General features: G+C 46.1%; 1 protein-coding gene across 2 annotated transcripts in view; it reads right to left on the bottom strand.

Moving 5' to 3' along the window:
* The window catches only part of LOC144511039 (synaptic vesicle glycoprotein 2B-like), a 56988-nt gene extending 49233 nt beyond the window's left edge, over positions 1-7755 (bottom strand). For both annotated transcript variants that reach the window (XM_078241009.1, XM_078241010.1), the window contains exon 1: positions 7227-7755. In XM_078241009.1, coding sequence (XP_078097135.1) covers positions 7227-7755 — 529 coding nt within the window. The remainder of the gene's footprint in view (positions 1-7226) is intronic.
* Positions 7756-12845: the final 5090 nt, after the last annotated feature.

Here is a 12845-nt window from a genome sequence, read left to right as displayed (position 1 = left end):
AGGAAACTGGAGCGCCCGGAGGAAACCCACGCAAACACAGGGAGAACATACAGACCCCGCACAGACAGTGACGCAAGCTGGGAATTGAACCCGGCTCCCTGGCGCTGTGAGGTAGCAGTGCTCACCACTGTGTCACCATTCTGTAAATACCTTGTAATGCTTTGTGAAGCACACTCTGCAAGAGCTTTCAAAAGACAACTGGACGTATAATTGAAAAGGGCTGAATCACAGGGTAATGGGGATTAAGGTGTACTAAGTTGATCAGCTCTTTCAGACATAGATAAATCAGAACATTAAGATGTTAGTATCAGCAAGCTGAGATATATGCAAGTCACTTGGAACATGGATTACTATTGTAAACTTTATGTGTGGTCTACTTGTCTCATGGCATCAATCTATGAAGGAAGAACAATTAAATCCCTTCCCTCGAGCTATTTTGCTGTATCTGTTTGTACCTCCTCAGGACGCATATCTTTGTTACTTTACTTTTCCCTATTTGCCTTGTACCATCATCGCATTTAATCGTTCCTGTCCCCCATCACATCTCATTTCTTCCTCTTTCATCTTCCCATCCCCATTTCTCCATACTTGATTATAAGCTATTAAATATTTCACATGTTCCGATTCTGATGAAAGATCATTCAGTTGAAATGTTAGATATTAACGTTAACGAGCCTCCCATCCATTGACTCTGTCTACACTTCCCGCTGCCTCGGAAAAGCAGCCAGCATAATCAAGGACCCCACGCATCCCGGACATTCTCTCTTCCACCTTCTTTCGTCGGAAAAAAGATACAAAAGTCTGAGGTCACTCACCAACCGACTCAAGAACAGCTTCTTCCCTGCTGCCATCAGACTTTTGAATGGACCTACCTCACACGAAGTTGATCTTTCTCTACACCCTAGCTATGACTGTAACACTACATTCTGCACTCTCTCCTTTCCTTCTCTATGAACGGTATGCTTTGTCTGTACAGCGCACAAGAAACAATACTTTTCACTGAATACTGATACATGTGGCAATAATAAATCAAATCAAAAACTCTGTCCTTCTCTCTGCATACGCTACCTCAACTGCTGAACATTTTCCAGCACTTTATGTTTTGATTTTACATGTCCCGAGTGTAGATGGTGGGAGAAAGGTCTTCTCTCTCTACTGTCTGTTAGCTGGATTGGCCATGATAAATTGCCCCTTGGTGTCCAAAGATGTGTAGGTTAGGGGAGAATTAGTGGGGTAAAAGTGTGGGGTTACAGAGTTAGGGCAGGGGGTGGGCCTGGATAAGATGCTCTGTCAGAATCGATGCAGACCCAATGACCCAAATGGCCTCTTTCTGCACTGTAGGGATTCTATAATACATGAAGCTAAATGCTGTGGCTATCGACCTCTCAGTATTGGGATGAAATTCATTTATCATAAGGAAGTATGCAGCCAGCAGAATGAGGTACTCTTCAATTCATCTTCCTGAGTGGATTCAAATAAGGTGTGACTTTGTCAAACAATGTGCCTTCTATTGCGGTCAGGGGAGGCCACCTGTGTGGTTAGCACTGCTGCCTCACAGCACCAGGGATCCGGATTTAATTCCAGCTTTGTGTGACTGTGTGGAGTTTGCACGTTCTCTCCGTGTCTGTGTGGGTTTTCTCCCACAGTCCAAAGATGTGCAGGTGGATTGGCCTTGCTGAAGTGCCCCTTCGTGTCCCAATTGTGTAGGTAAGGGTTACGGGGATCGGGCGAGCTGGGGGAGGCTGTATGGGCCTGGGTAAGATGCTGAGTCGGTGCAGATCCGATGGACTGAATGGCCTTCTTCTGCACTGCAGGGATTCTATGATCCTCAGTGGACCACCTGGAGGAGTGAAATGATGGCATAGTGGTATTGTCAATAGGCTATTAATCCAGAGGCCCAGGCTAATACTCTGAGGGCATGCATTCAAACCCCACCACAACAGCTGGTGGAATTTAAATTCTATTAATAAATCTGGAATTTAAAGCCAGTCTCAGTGATAGTGACCATGAAACTATCATCAATTGTTGTAAAAACCCATCTGCTTCACTAATTTCGATTAGGGAAGGAAATCTGCCATTCTTACCTGGTCTGGCCTACATGTGAATCCAGACCCACAGCAATGTGATTGACTCTGAACTGTAATGTGAAATGGTATGGCAAGCTACCAGGTTGAAGGGCAATTAGGGATGGGCAACAAATGCTGGCTTTGTCAGTGACGCACATCCCATGAATGAATTTTTTTAAACGTAAATTGAGCTCTTTACACAAAACCCTCAGGATGGATGGAACTTGTGCAATTCACAAATGTGTCAAGGACAGTGGCAGAGAAAAGTTTCTTCTCTGTCCAACCATGGACCTCAAATCCCAAATTCAGAAGAGCATCCAATGGGTACAGCATTTTTGCCGTTTCCCGCAGCTGTTCTGAGTGTAAGTTGCTAGTTTAGGACTAAATTGAAGCAATTTTATGTTTAGTGATCCGTAGCCAGTAGATAGAGACAGCCTAGAGATATAAGGATGCTTTTAACCCATCAGACTGACTGGATCAGAACCCTTGAGGTGAAGGGACAGCAATCTAACCACATCATCACCAAGGGGGAAAAAAACATCTGTCCTCACCATTACATAGCAATGCTGCTTTCAAACCATTGAGTGGTTTTGAGGCACTCTGTAGGAGCAATCTCATTATGTTCTGCATTTAGCAAGATACTTAGTACAGCAGTTCCAAAAATTTATTTGCTTGGTAGTCAATACACAAAATGGAAGACAGTACTTTAGCGGATAATTTCCATTAAAGTCTTCAATCAATAGAAAGCTGAGAGCTCACATCACAGATCATTCTCAGAGCTATTGAGAACATTCTGGGCACCTGGCCAGTATTTTAATGATGTCCTGCAAGAACAGCAGAATATTGTATTCACTTTTGTTAAACCTGTGTTAACCATTCAAAGTACCATTATTGCGTTACGGTTTCAAGAAACTATTCAACATCTTGAGTATTCAAAGCCTTAAAGGGCTGCATCATGATACATAAATCCAAACTACAAAGGGTGGTGAATGAAGCCCAGTCCATCACGCAAACCAGCCTCCCATCTACTGACTCCATCTACACTTCCCGCTGCCTCGGAAAAGCAGCCAGCATAATCAAGGACCCCACGCACCCCGGACATACTCTCCTCCACCTTCTTCTGTCAGGAAAAAGATACAAAAGTCTGAGATCATATATCAACTGACTCAAAAACAGCTTCTTTCCTGCAACCATCAGACTTTTGGATGGACCTACCATATGTAGGGTGGTGGGGAGGCGATGGCCTAGCGGTATTATCGCTGGACTATTAATCCAGAAACTCAGCTAATGTTCTGAGGACCCAGGTTCAAATCCTGCTACTGCAGATGGTGGAATTTGAATTCAATAAAAAAATTTAGAATTAAGAATCTATTAATGACCATGAAACAATTGTCAGGAAAAACCCACCTGGCTCACTAATGTCCTTAAATGAAGGAAATCTGCCGTTCTTACCTGGGTCTGGCCTACATGTGACTCCAGAGCCACAACAATGTGGTTGACTCTCAACTGCCTTCGGGCAACTAGGGATGGGCAATAAATGCTGGCCAGCCAGCAACAGCCATGTCCCGTGAATGAATTTTTAAAAATTAAGTTGATCTTTTGCTACATCCTAGCTATGACTGCAACACTATATTCTGCACCCTCTCCTTTCCTTCTCCCCTCTGTACTCTGTGAACGGTATGTTTTGTCTGTATAGCACGCAAGAAAGAATATTTTTCCCAATACATGTGACAACAATAAATGAAATCAAATCCTATTTGTGTTGAGTTGATGAGAGAGGAAAGATGGAATTTCATGCCCCCTCCCACTGGCAGGATTTTCCAGCCCCACTGACATTAATGGGCTTTTGAACAGCTCACTGCATTGTCCTTGCACAGACACAGTGGGTCTGTAAAATTCCACCTAAACTCTCTCTCTGTTACTCACCAAGCTCTCTCCCCCACCCTGCCTCCCACAGTTCCTTTGGGGGGGGGGGGGGGTGTCGCACACAATTAGAGCCAGAGGGCCCCTGGTTGCAGGCAGGACAGGCCCCCTGTGTGGCCCTAATGGACCATCTGGAGAAGTCAACCTGCTTGGGCCCCCACAACTTTTACTCGAAGTCTGACCTCTCAGACCTCTTTGAGCTGTCTCAGAGATCGAGAGATCAGAACACCAAGTTTCAAATTGAAATTGCGAGGGCCCGATCTGGCTGACTGCTATCTGTGGGGCTGCTGAGGCTCAGGCCTTCAGCATGTGAAGCCGGCCTCCTGTCCTCAATTAGAAAACAAGCCTAGAATTAGCCACCTCCAGTAAAAGAGTCGAGCCAGTCCTACTGCCAGCAAGTCAGGATCTCCATTTCCTCCCAATGGCGAGGTCCAAAAGCAAAGGCTGGCACGGTGGCACAGTGGTTAGCACTGCTGCCTCACAGCGCCAGGGACCTGGGTTCGATTCCCGGCTCGGGTCACTGTCTGTGCAGAGTCTGTACATTCTCCCCGTGTCTGCGTGGGTTTCCTTCGGGTGCTCCTGTTTCCTCCCACATTCCAAAGACGTGCTGGTTAGGTGGATTGGCCATGTTAAATTCTCCCTCAGTGTACCCGAACATGCACCAGAGTGCGGCAACTAGGGGATTTTCACAGTAGCTTCATTGCAGTGTTAATGTAAGCCTACTCCTGATACTAATAAATAAACTTCTAAACTTTTTTAAACTCCGTTTTTCGGGCAAGATTTTCACTCACTCAAAGCTCGTTCATTTACAGAGTTAAAATTGGATCCCAAGCCCTTTTCAGCAGAACTCATTGATTGTGAACAGGATCAGGGGCACCAGTTAAAAGCCATGGGCACCTGAGGCAAATTCTAGACAGTCCCCATCATTCCAGTTAAGATCAGGTGCTCAGGACAAACTGGAAATCAAGTCTGACCACTCTTGTTGTTCTCAAAGCCCAGACACCAAACACCCTTCACCCCCAACCATCGAAGAACTCGCTTTAATTAGGTCACTGCTGTTCACCGTCCCAAATGACATAGATGTTCCTTCACTCCCATTTTGAAGGGTGTTTTCTCGTTAGCCACCAGCAAGTCCAGCCCAGGCCCAGGGGTTTACATTGTTTTAAGGCCCTTCCTCCCTTGCTAACGTTCCCAAAGCGGCAGTGAGCAAATGCAACTTGTGACTTGGTGCTAAACCATATAGATCAGACAGGATCCAGCATCGAAACCAACTCACTGCTCTACTAGCTAATCTTGCCCAGGCTAGAGATAGGGGTTCTTCATTTCAGTGTTCTGAGGCGACAGCAATGGGAATTAAATCTATCAAGATCCCTGATCCCACTGGAGACTTGTTGGTGAGGATGTTGTGTGGGCGATAGGATGAGAACAGCCGTGATGGTTCGCAAAGTTGAATAACTTGTCAGCCGCAGCTTTGTCACAAGGTTCAGACATGAAGAAATATCAGCTTGGTCAGGTCACGGTCGGGGGTGTTGGTGCTGAATGAATATAGTATGAATTTTTCCTAAAGGAAAGGGGAGGAGGGAAAGCAGACACAAAGAGGGGTGAGAATGCCAGGGATGAACAGGGCACAGGGAGGGGGGAGGGGGGGTGGGGGCAGGTGGAGAAAGTGGGGGCAAGCCGGGAATGATTGGGGTGGTGGGGTGGGGATAGTCGGGGTGGAGGTGGGAGGAAGCCGGGGATGATGGCGGTGGGGGAAGACCACAGAAACCTCCATGGTGGGTGGGGGAGGGGGGGGGGGGGGGGGGGGGAGTTATATTTGTTTATGCGACCGGGGCATCCTTGAAAAATGGCGCCCCGATCTCAGTGGAGCCGGTTCCCAACTCTTGGAGCCCCCGCCCCTCGCAAACCACACCCACATTTTCATTTGCAGTTAAAGGGACAAGATCTGGTGAGAAAACTGACCAGTGGAGCTGGACAGTTCCATGCCAGAACTGACACTTTGCCAAATTTTCATAAGATTCCACCCTTTAAAACCATATCAGGTTTCAAAGAATGAGGGAATGATTCTTCGGTGCTTTGACAGCAGAGATGCTGGGCAGATGTTTCCATGGCTGGGGAGTCAGGTCACAACTTCAGTGTCAAGAATTGGCCTTTTAGGACAGAGATGAGGAGACATTTCTTCATTCGAAAGGTGATGAAACTTTGGAATTCTCTATGGATACTCAATCATTGAATACATTCAAGACGGAGATCTATGGATTCTGAGGCTAAAGGAATTAATGGTTATCGGGTAAGGGCAGGAAGGGGGAGCTGAGGTGAAAGATCAGCAACAATCTTATTGAATAGCAGGGCAGGTATGAAGGGCTGAGTAAGCTACCCCTGCCCCTATTTCTTATAATGTAACAGCGCAGATACAGGCCTTTGGTCATCTGTTCAGGTATTAGTTTAGTGACGGAAGATCAGTATGTAGAGACAAATAGGGACAATATCTGCATCACATCCAAATAAAAGATGCCAACATTGACATCTCTGAGCTCTATTGGAGAGTCACTGCAGAGTCAATGGGCCGAATGTCCACCAACGCCTCTACTTTCTCAGGAGACTAAGGAAATGTCAGCTACAACTCTCACCAACTTCTACAGATGCACCATAGAAAGTATTCTTTCCGGATGTATCACAGCTTTGTATGGCTCCTGCTCTATCCAAGAACACAAGAAACTACAAAGGGTTGTAAATGAAGCCCAGTCCATCACTCAAACCAGCCTCCTATCCATTGACATTGTCTACACTTCCCACTGCCTTGGAAAAGCAGCCAGAATAATCAGAGACCCCACGGACTAGCCATACTCTCTTCCATCTTCTTCTGTCAGAAAAAAAATACAAAAGTCTGAGATCTAATATATGGACCTACCATATATTAAGTTGATTTTTCTCTACACCCTAGCTCTGACTGTAACATTATATTCTGCACCCTCTCCTTCCCTTCTCCCCTATGAATGCTTTGTCTATATAGCATGCAAGTAACAATACTTTTCACTGTATATTCATGCATGTGACAATAATAAATCAAATCAAATCAAATCAAAAGAATGGCTTCCTTCAGCACTGTAGGGATTCTATGATCCACCAGGAATGACACTAATTTTAGAATTCACCCATTGGGAGAAAGGTGTAATTACTGGATTGAACCCCAGGCTCAGAAAGTGCCTCCATTCGTATCATTATAGCAGCACTTACCCAGCATTCCTTTGTTGGAATCTGACATGCACATGTCCCTCTCGGCCACAGGAAGCACAAAGCCCACCACAAACACTTCCACTCCATCAGCCATCAGCGCTAATCCCAAGACAAAGAAAAGTGTCCACTGGAAGCGTCCATGTCCACACTCCTCAATGATAGACTCGTACTGATGCGCCAACTGCTCCTCATCTTTCATTCGCTCGGCCATGAGATCCTCTTGGTCCCTGTATTCATTGGGGATGGGCTGAGTTGCTGCCATCCGATTGGCTTTAATATCATCAGGATGTGGGATCCCCTGATACTCCCCCTCGTAGATTTCATCGTCTTCATCATGCCCTTCTGTGGCATCGCTGTCAGCGTCTTCCTGGGCATGAGGCTCGTCACTGTGGTAATATCCCCCATCTCGCTCCCCGCCGCCTTCATACCGCGTGTAGGAGTCTTGCATCCTGCCCTGCCTCTTGGCCTCGTAGGCAATATCCTTGGCTCCTTGAAAAAAGTCTGAATTATTCCCAAATCCGTCATCCATCGTGCTCACGGCAAGCTAGACCTCTTCCAACTTATGCACAACTACATGTGCATAGTCTTGTCAGCCTCAGTTACAATTTGTTCCGCTGTTTAAAAAAAAAGCAAGACGCAAAGCTGTTTGGATGCTCTGCCAATGATTTCCTCGGAGGACGAGGTCGAAGGAAAAACTTTGAAATCCTTAAGTGTTTTTCAGTTCCACGATGAGGTCACTGCATGTCTCCGAGAGAGATGCTGAGGTAAACAGGAAGACAGTGGGGCAATTCTTGCCACTGTACAAAGCTTAGCTATCAAATTCTATCAGTGTCTTGAAGTGATGGATGACCTTTATTCGTCTCACGGGCTGGTCCGAATGGTAAATTTCTGTAAAAAAAAGAAAAAGAAAATAAACTTAGATGTCTTCGAGGCTTAGATTGGAATGAAATGAGTTCGTTTCACAACCTGTCCCTTTTCAATCTCTTTTCTGATTGAGCTGTTGTTGTTAAAAATGTCTGGCAAACTGAGAGTCCTTGGAGGATGCAAGCATATATCAGTGCTCAGCGGAATCCCCATATCTATTTAATTAAATGTGAAGTTTATATTAAATGGATAGAAGCAGAATAAATTTGTAACACGGCAGGGCATTTTTGGACCATGTTCACTAAAGAATATTGTTCATATCCACAGCTTTTACTGGTTTCTGAATTGAAAGTAAGTATTGGGTTCAGTCCCTGTGTTAATGTTAACAGTGGTTAGCCCACTGCTGCCCCACACCGCCAGGGACCCAGGTTCAATTCCAGCCTTGAGTCACTGTCTGTGCGGAGTTTGCACTTTTTCCCCGTGTCTGCATGGGTTTCATCCAGGTGCTCTAGTTTCCTCCCACACTCCGAAGATGTGCGGGTTAGGTTGATTGGCCATGTAAATTGCCCCTTAGTGTCAGGGAGATTAGCAGGGTAAATATGTGGGGTTACGGGGATGGGGCTTGGATGGAATTGTGGTTGGTGCAGACTCGATGGGCCAAATGGCCTCTTTCTGCACTGTAGGGGTTCTATGATTCGATGAATGTTCTGTGGGGCGAAGTTTCAATCCCATCATAAACAGGAATTGCATAAAAATCTGGAATTAAAAGCTTATGATGACCATGAAACCATTGCCATAAAAACCCCTCTGATTCACTAATGCCCTTTAGGGAGGGAAATCTGCCATCTTTACTTGGTCTGGTCTACATGAGACTCGAGACCCTCAGCAACGTGGTTGATTCTTAGCTGCCCTCTGAAATGGCCGAGCAAGCCACTCAGTTCAAAGACAATTAGGGCTGGGTTTGTCCATCCAGTGATGCTCACACCCCAGGAATGAATTAACAAAAAATTTGTTTGCAAATCTCCTAAGAAAATTGAGCAATCTCGGTGTTGAAAATTTCAATTCCTACCAGAGGCAATAGTTTTTCTGCATGAATCCAATCAACTTCCGCCATCATTTTAAACACCTCAATCAGACTAGCAAAGATAATCATAGAATCCTTATAGTACAGAAGGAGGCCATTCGGCCATCGAGTCTGCACTGACCACAATCTCACCCAAACCCTATTACTGCAACCCCACGCATTTACCCTGCTAATCCCCTGACACTAGAGTCAATTTAGGATAGCCAATCGACCTAACCTGCACATCTTTCGGACTGAGGGAGGAAACCGGAGCACCTGGAGGAAACCCATTAAGACACAGGGAGAATGTGCAAACTCCACACAGACAGTGACCCGAGGCTGGAATTGAACCTGGGACCCTGGCGCTTTGAGGCAGCTGTGCTAACCACTGTGCCAAATCATTACACCAAAATCAGTATGCATCAATGTAAAAGTAAGTCTGCTTCCAAAAATCTAATGTGGAGATGCCGGCGTTGGACTGGGGTGGACACAGTATGAAGTCTCACAAACACCAGGTTAAAGTCCAACAGGTTTATTTGGAATCACGAGCTTTCGGAGCACTGCTCCTTCATCAGGTGAGTGCAGCAGCGCTCTGAAAGCTCGTGATTCCAAATAAATCTGTTGGACTTTAACCTGGTGTTGTGAGACTTCTTATTGTGTCCAAAAGTATAAGTCATTGTGGCACCTGACAAGCTATTGCAATGTCACACACAGAGTGTTAGGCCACCAGGGGTTTCTGGGGTTTGGGGGGGTTTCTGGGGTTTGGCATTAATATGTTCCCATGCTTCAACAATTATACTGCAGATAACCACTGAGAGTGGTGGACATTAGGGGCAAGGCAAGGTTTTGATGCAATTGGAGTGAATCCTGAAGTGTCTGAACTCTGGGATTAGATTGCATTTCTGAAAGCAATCTCCAATACCTACTGGTTATTTTGTTCTCATCAAGGTCAGTGCAGATGAAACAAAGATATCTCCATACTTTGGCACTCAGTACCATCATTAAGCCCTCCCAAGTCATCGATGGTTGCTGTTATGTTCAAGAAAGGCCTTCTCTCTCTTTTCAATATTCTTTAACCTCAACCTGTGGATGGTGTTTCCTCCCCAGGAGGTGAAACATCTCACACCTGGACTGCGGAGGCATTTCCACCACCTGTATCAGCACCCACACTCAGCTGATGTTCTGGGGACCCGGGTTCGAATCCCGTCACAGCAGATTGTGGAATTTGAATTCAATAAAAAATACCTGGAATTAAGAAACTACTGATGACCATCAAACCATTTTGATTGTCAGAAAAACCCATCTGCTTCACTAATGTCCTTTAGAGAAGGAAATCTGCCATCCTTACCTGGCCTGGCCTACATGTGCCTCCAGAACCACAGCAATGTGGTTGACTCTCAACTGCCCTCGGCAACTAGAGATGGGCAATAAATGCTGGCCAGCCAGCGATGCCCATGTCCCATGAATGAATAAAGAAAAATTATTTCTCTGTGTGGGGTTGCTAAGTTAGTGCCAATATGGCACAGTTGGTTGACATTCACAACTTTAAAATATTATTTGGTAAGATTTTTGAGCCAGTGAAGAGCCAGTGTTTCAGGAACCACCTTTAAGAACACAAGTAAAATTAAGGTTTGACGAACAGCAAGGAAAGATTCAAGACGGATGTCAATTAATCGTACTAGTGGATAACTTATTGCAATGGAGGATGAGGTCATGTATTTTGGGAGAAGAGATAAGGGGCTGAATAATACGGAAATCTGACGGAACTCTTTGTCGCTTCTTTGGGTGAGGTCCCTGAGGATTAGAGGATAGCGAATGTGGTCCCGTTGTTTAAGAAGGATAGCAGGGATAACCCAGGAAATTATAGGCCGGTGAGCTTGACGTCCGTGGTAGGGAAGTTGTTGGAGAGGATTCTTAGAGACAGGATGTATGTGCATTTAGAACGGAACAATCTCATTAGTGACAGACAGCATGGTTTTGTAAGAGGGAGGTCGTGCCTCACAAATTTGGTGGAGTTTTTTGAGGAAGTGACAAAAACGGTTGATGAAGGGCCGTGGATGTCGTCTATATGGATTTCAGTAAGGCATTTGACAAAGTCCCACATGGCAGGTTGGTTAAGAAGGTTAAGGCTCATGGGATACAAGGAGAAGTGGCTAGATGGGTGGAGAACTGGCTTGGCCATAGGAGACAGAGGGTAGTGGTCGAAGGGTCTTTTTCCGGCTGGAGGTCTGTGACCAGTGGTGTTCCACAGGGCTCTGTACTGGGACCTCTGCTATTTGTGATATATATAAATGATTTGGAAGAAGGTGTAACTGGTGTAATCAGCAAGTTTGCGGATGACACGAAGATGGCTGGACTTGCGGATAGCGAAGAGCATTGTCGGGCAATACAGCAGGATATAAATAGGCTGGAAAATTGGGCGGAGAGGTGGCAGATGGAGTTTAATCCGGATAAATGCGAAGTGATGCATTTTGAAAGAAATAATGTAGGGAGGAGTTATACAATAAATGGCAGAGTCTTCAGGAGTATAGAAACACAGAGGGACCTAGGTGTGCAAGTCCACAAATCCTTGAAGGTGGCAACACAGGTGGAGAAGGTGGTGAAGAAGGCATATGGTATGCTTGCCTTTATAGGACGGGGTATAGAGTATAAAAGCTGGAGTCTGATGATGCAGCTGTATAGAACGCTGGTTAGGCCACATTTGGAGTACTGCGTCCAGTTCTGGTCGCCGCACTACCAGAAGGACGTGGAGGCGTTAGAGAGAGTGCAGAGAAGGTTTACCAGGATGTTGCCTGGTATGGAGGGTCTTAGCTATGAGGAGAGATTGGGTAGACTGGGGTTGTTCTCCTTGGAAAGACGGAGAATGAGGGGAGATCTAATAGAGGTGTACAAGATTATGAAGGGTATAGATAGGGTGAACAGTGGGAAGCTTTTTCCCAGGTCGGAGGTGACGATCACGAGGGGTCACGGGCTCAAGCTGAGAGGGGCGAAGTATAACTCAGATATCAGAGGGACGTTTTTTACACAGAGGGTGGTGGGGGCCTGGAATGCGCTGCCAAGTAGGGTGGTGGAGGCAGGCACGCTGACATCGTTTAAGACTTACCTGGATAGTCACATGAGCAGCCTGGGAATGGAGGGATACAAACGATTGGTCTAGTTGGACCAAGGAGCGGCACAGGCTTGGAGGGCCGAAGGGCCTGTTTCCTGTGCTGTACTGTTCTTTGTTCTTTGTTGTTCTACTACGGTGGTGGGAGGTGGGGGGGAGGGGCTCCACATTCCACACCGATCTACCCTGCAACCATAGCACTCTGCAAGACAGTTAAACAAGGACCAGGTGGGACTTCATCAGTCCCATTCCCGGACCTGTCAGCCAATCGGATTGGCTAGCAGCGCCATCAGTCCCAGCAGTGCCAAGATCAAGTCAGTGGCCGCTCCCGGGACTGCAGGAGTAGAAGGAAAAATGCCCATGGATTCCCCCCAAGCAGTTAAGTCCAGGGAGAGGAAAGGTTTGGGTGGGTCAGGGTGGGTTTAAGGCTACAGGTGAGTAGGAAGGAAGGGGGATTTTTGTAGTGGTCATGAAGGACATGGACATCATTAACGGATCTTCTGTCGCCTTTATAGAATACGAGTTTCCCTATTAGACCATAAGACCATAAGAGATAGAAGTAGAATTAGACCATTCAGCCCATTGA

This window comes from Mustelus asterias, chromosome 24 (genome assembly GCF_964213995.1).
Source record: "Mustelus asterias chromosome 24, sMusAst1.hap1.1, whole genome shotgun sequence".
Lineage (NCBI taxonomy): Eukaryota > Metazoa > Chordata > Chondrichthyes > Carcharhiniformes > Triakidae > Mustelus > Mustelus asterias.
This window is presented reverse-complemented; position numbering and strand designations above follow the sequence as displayed.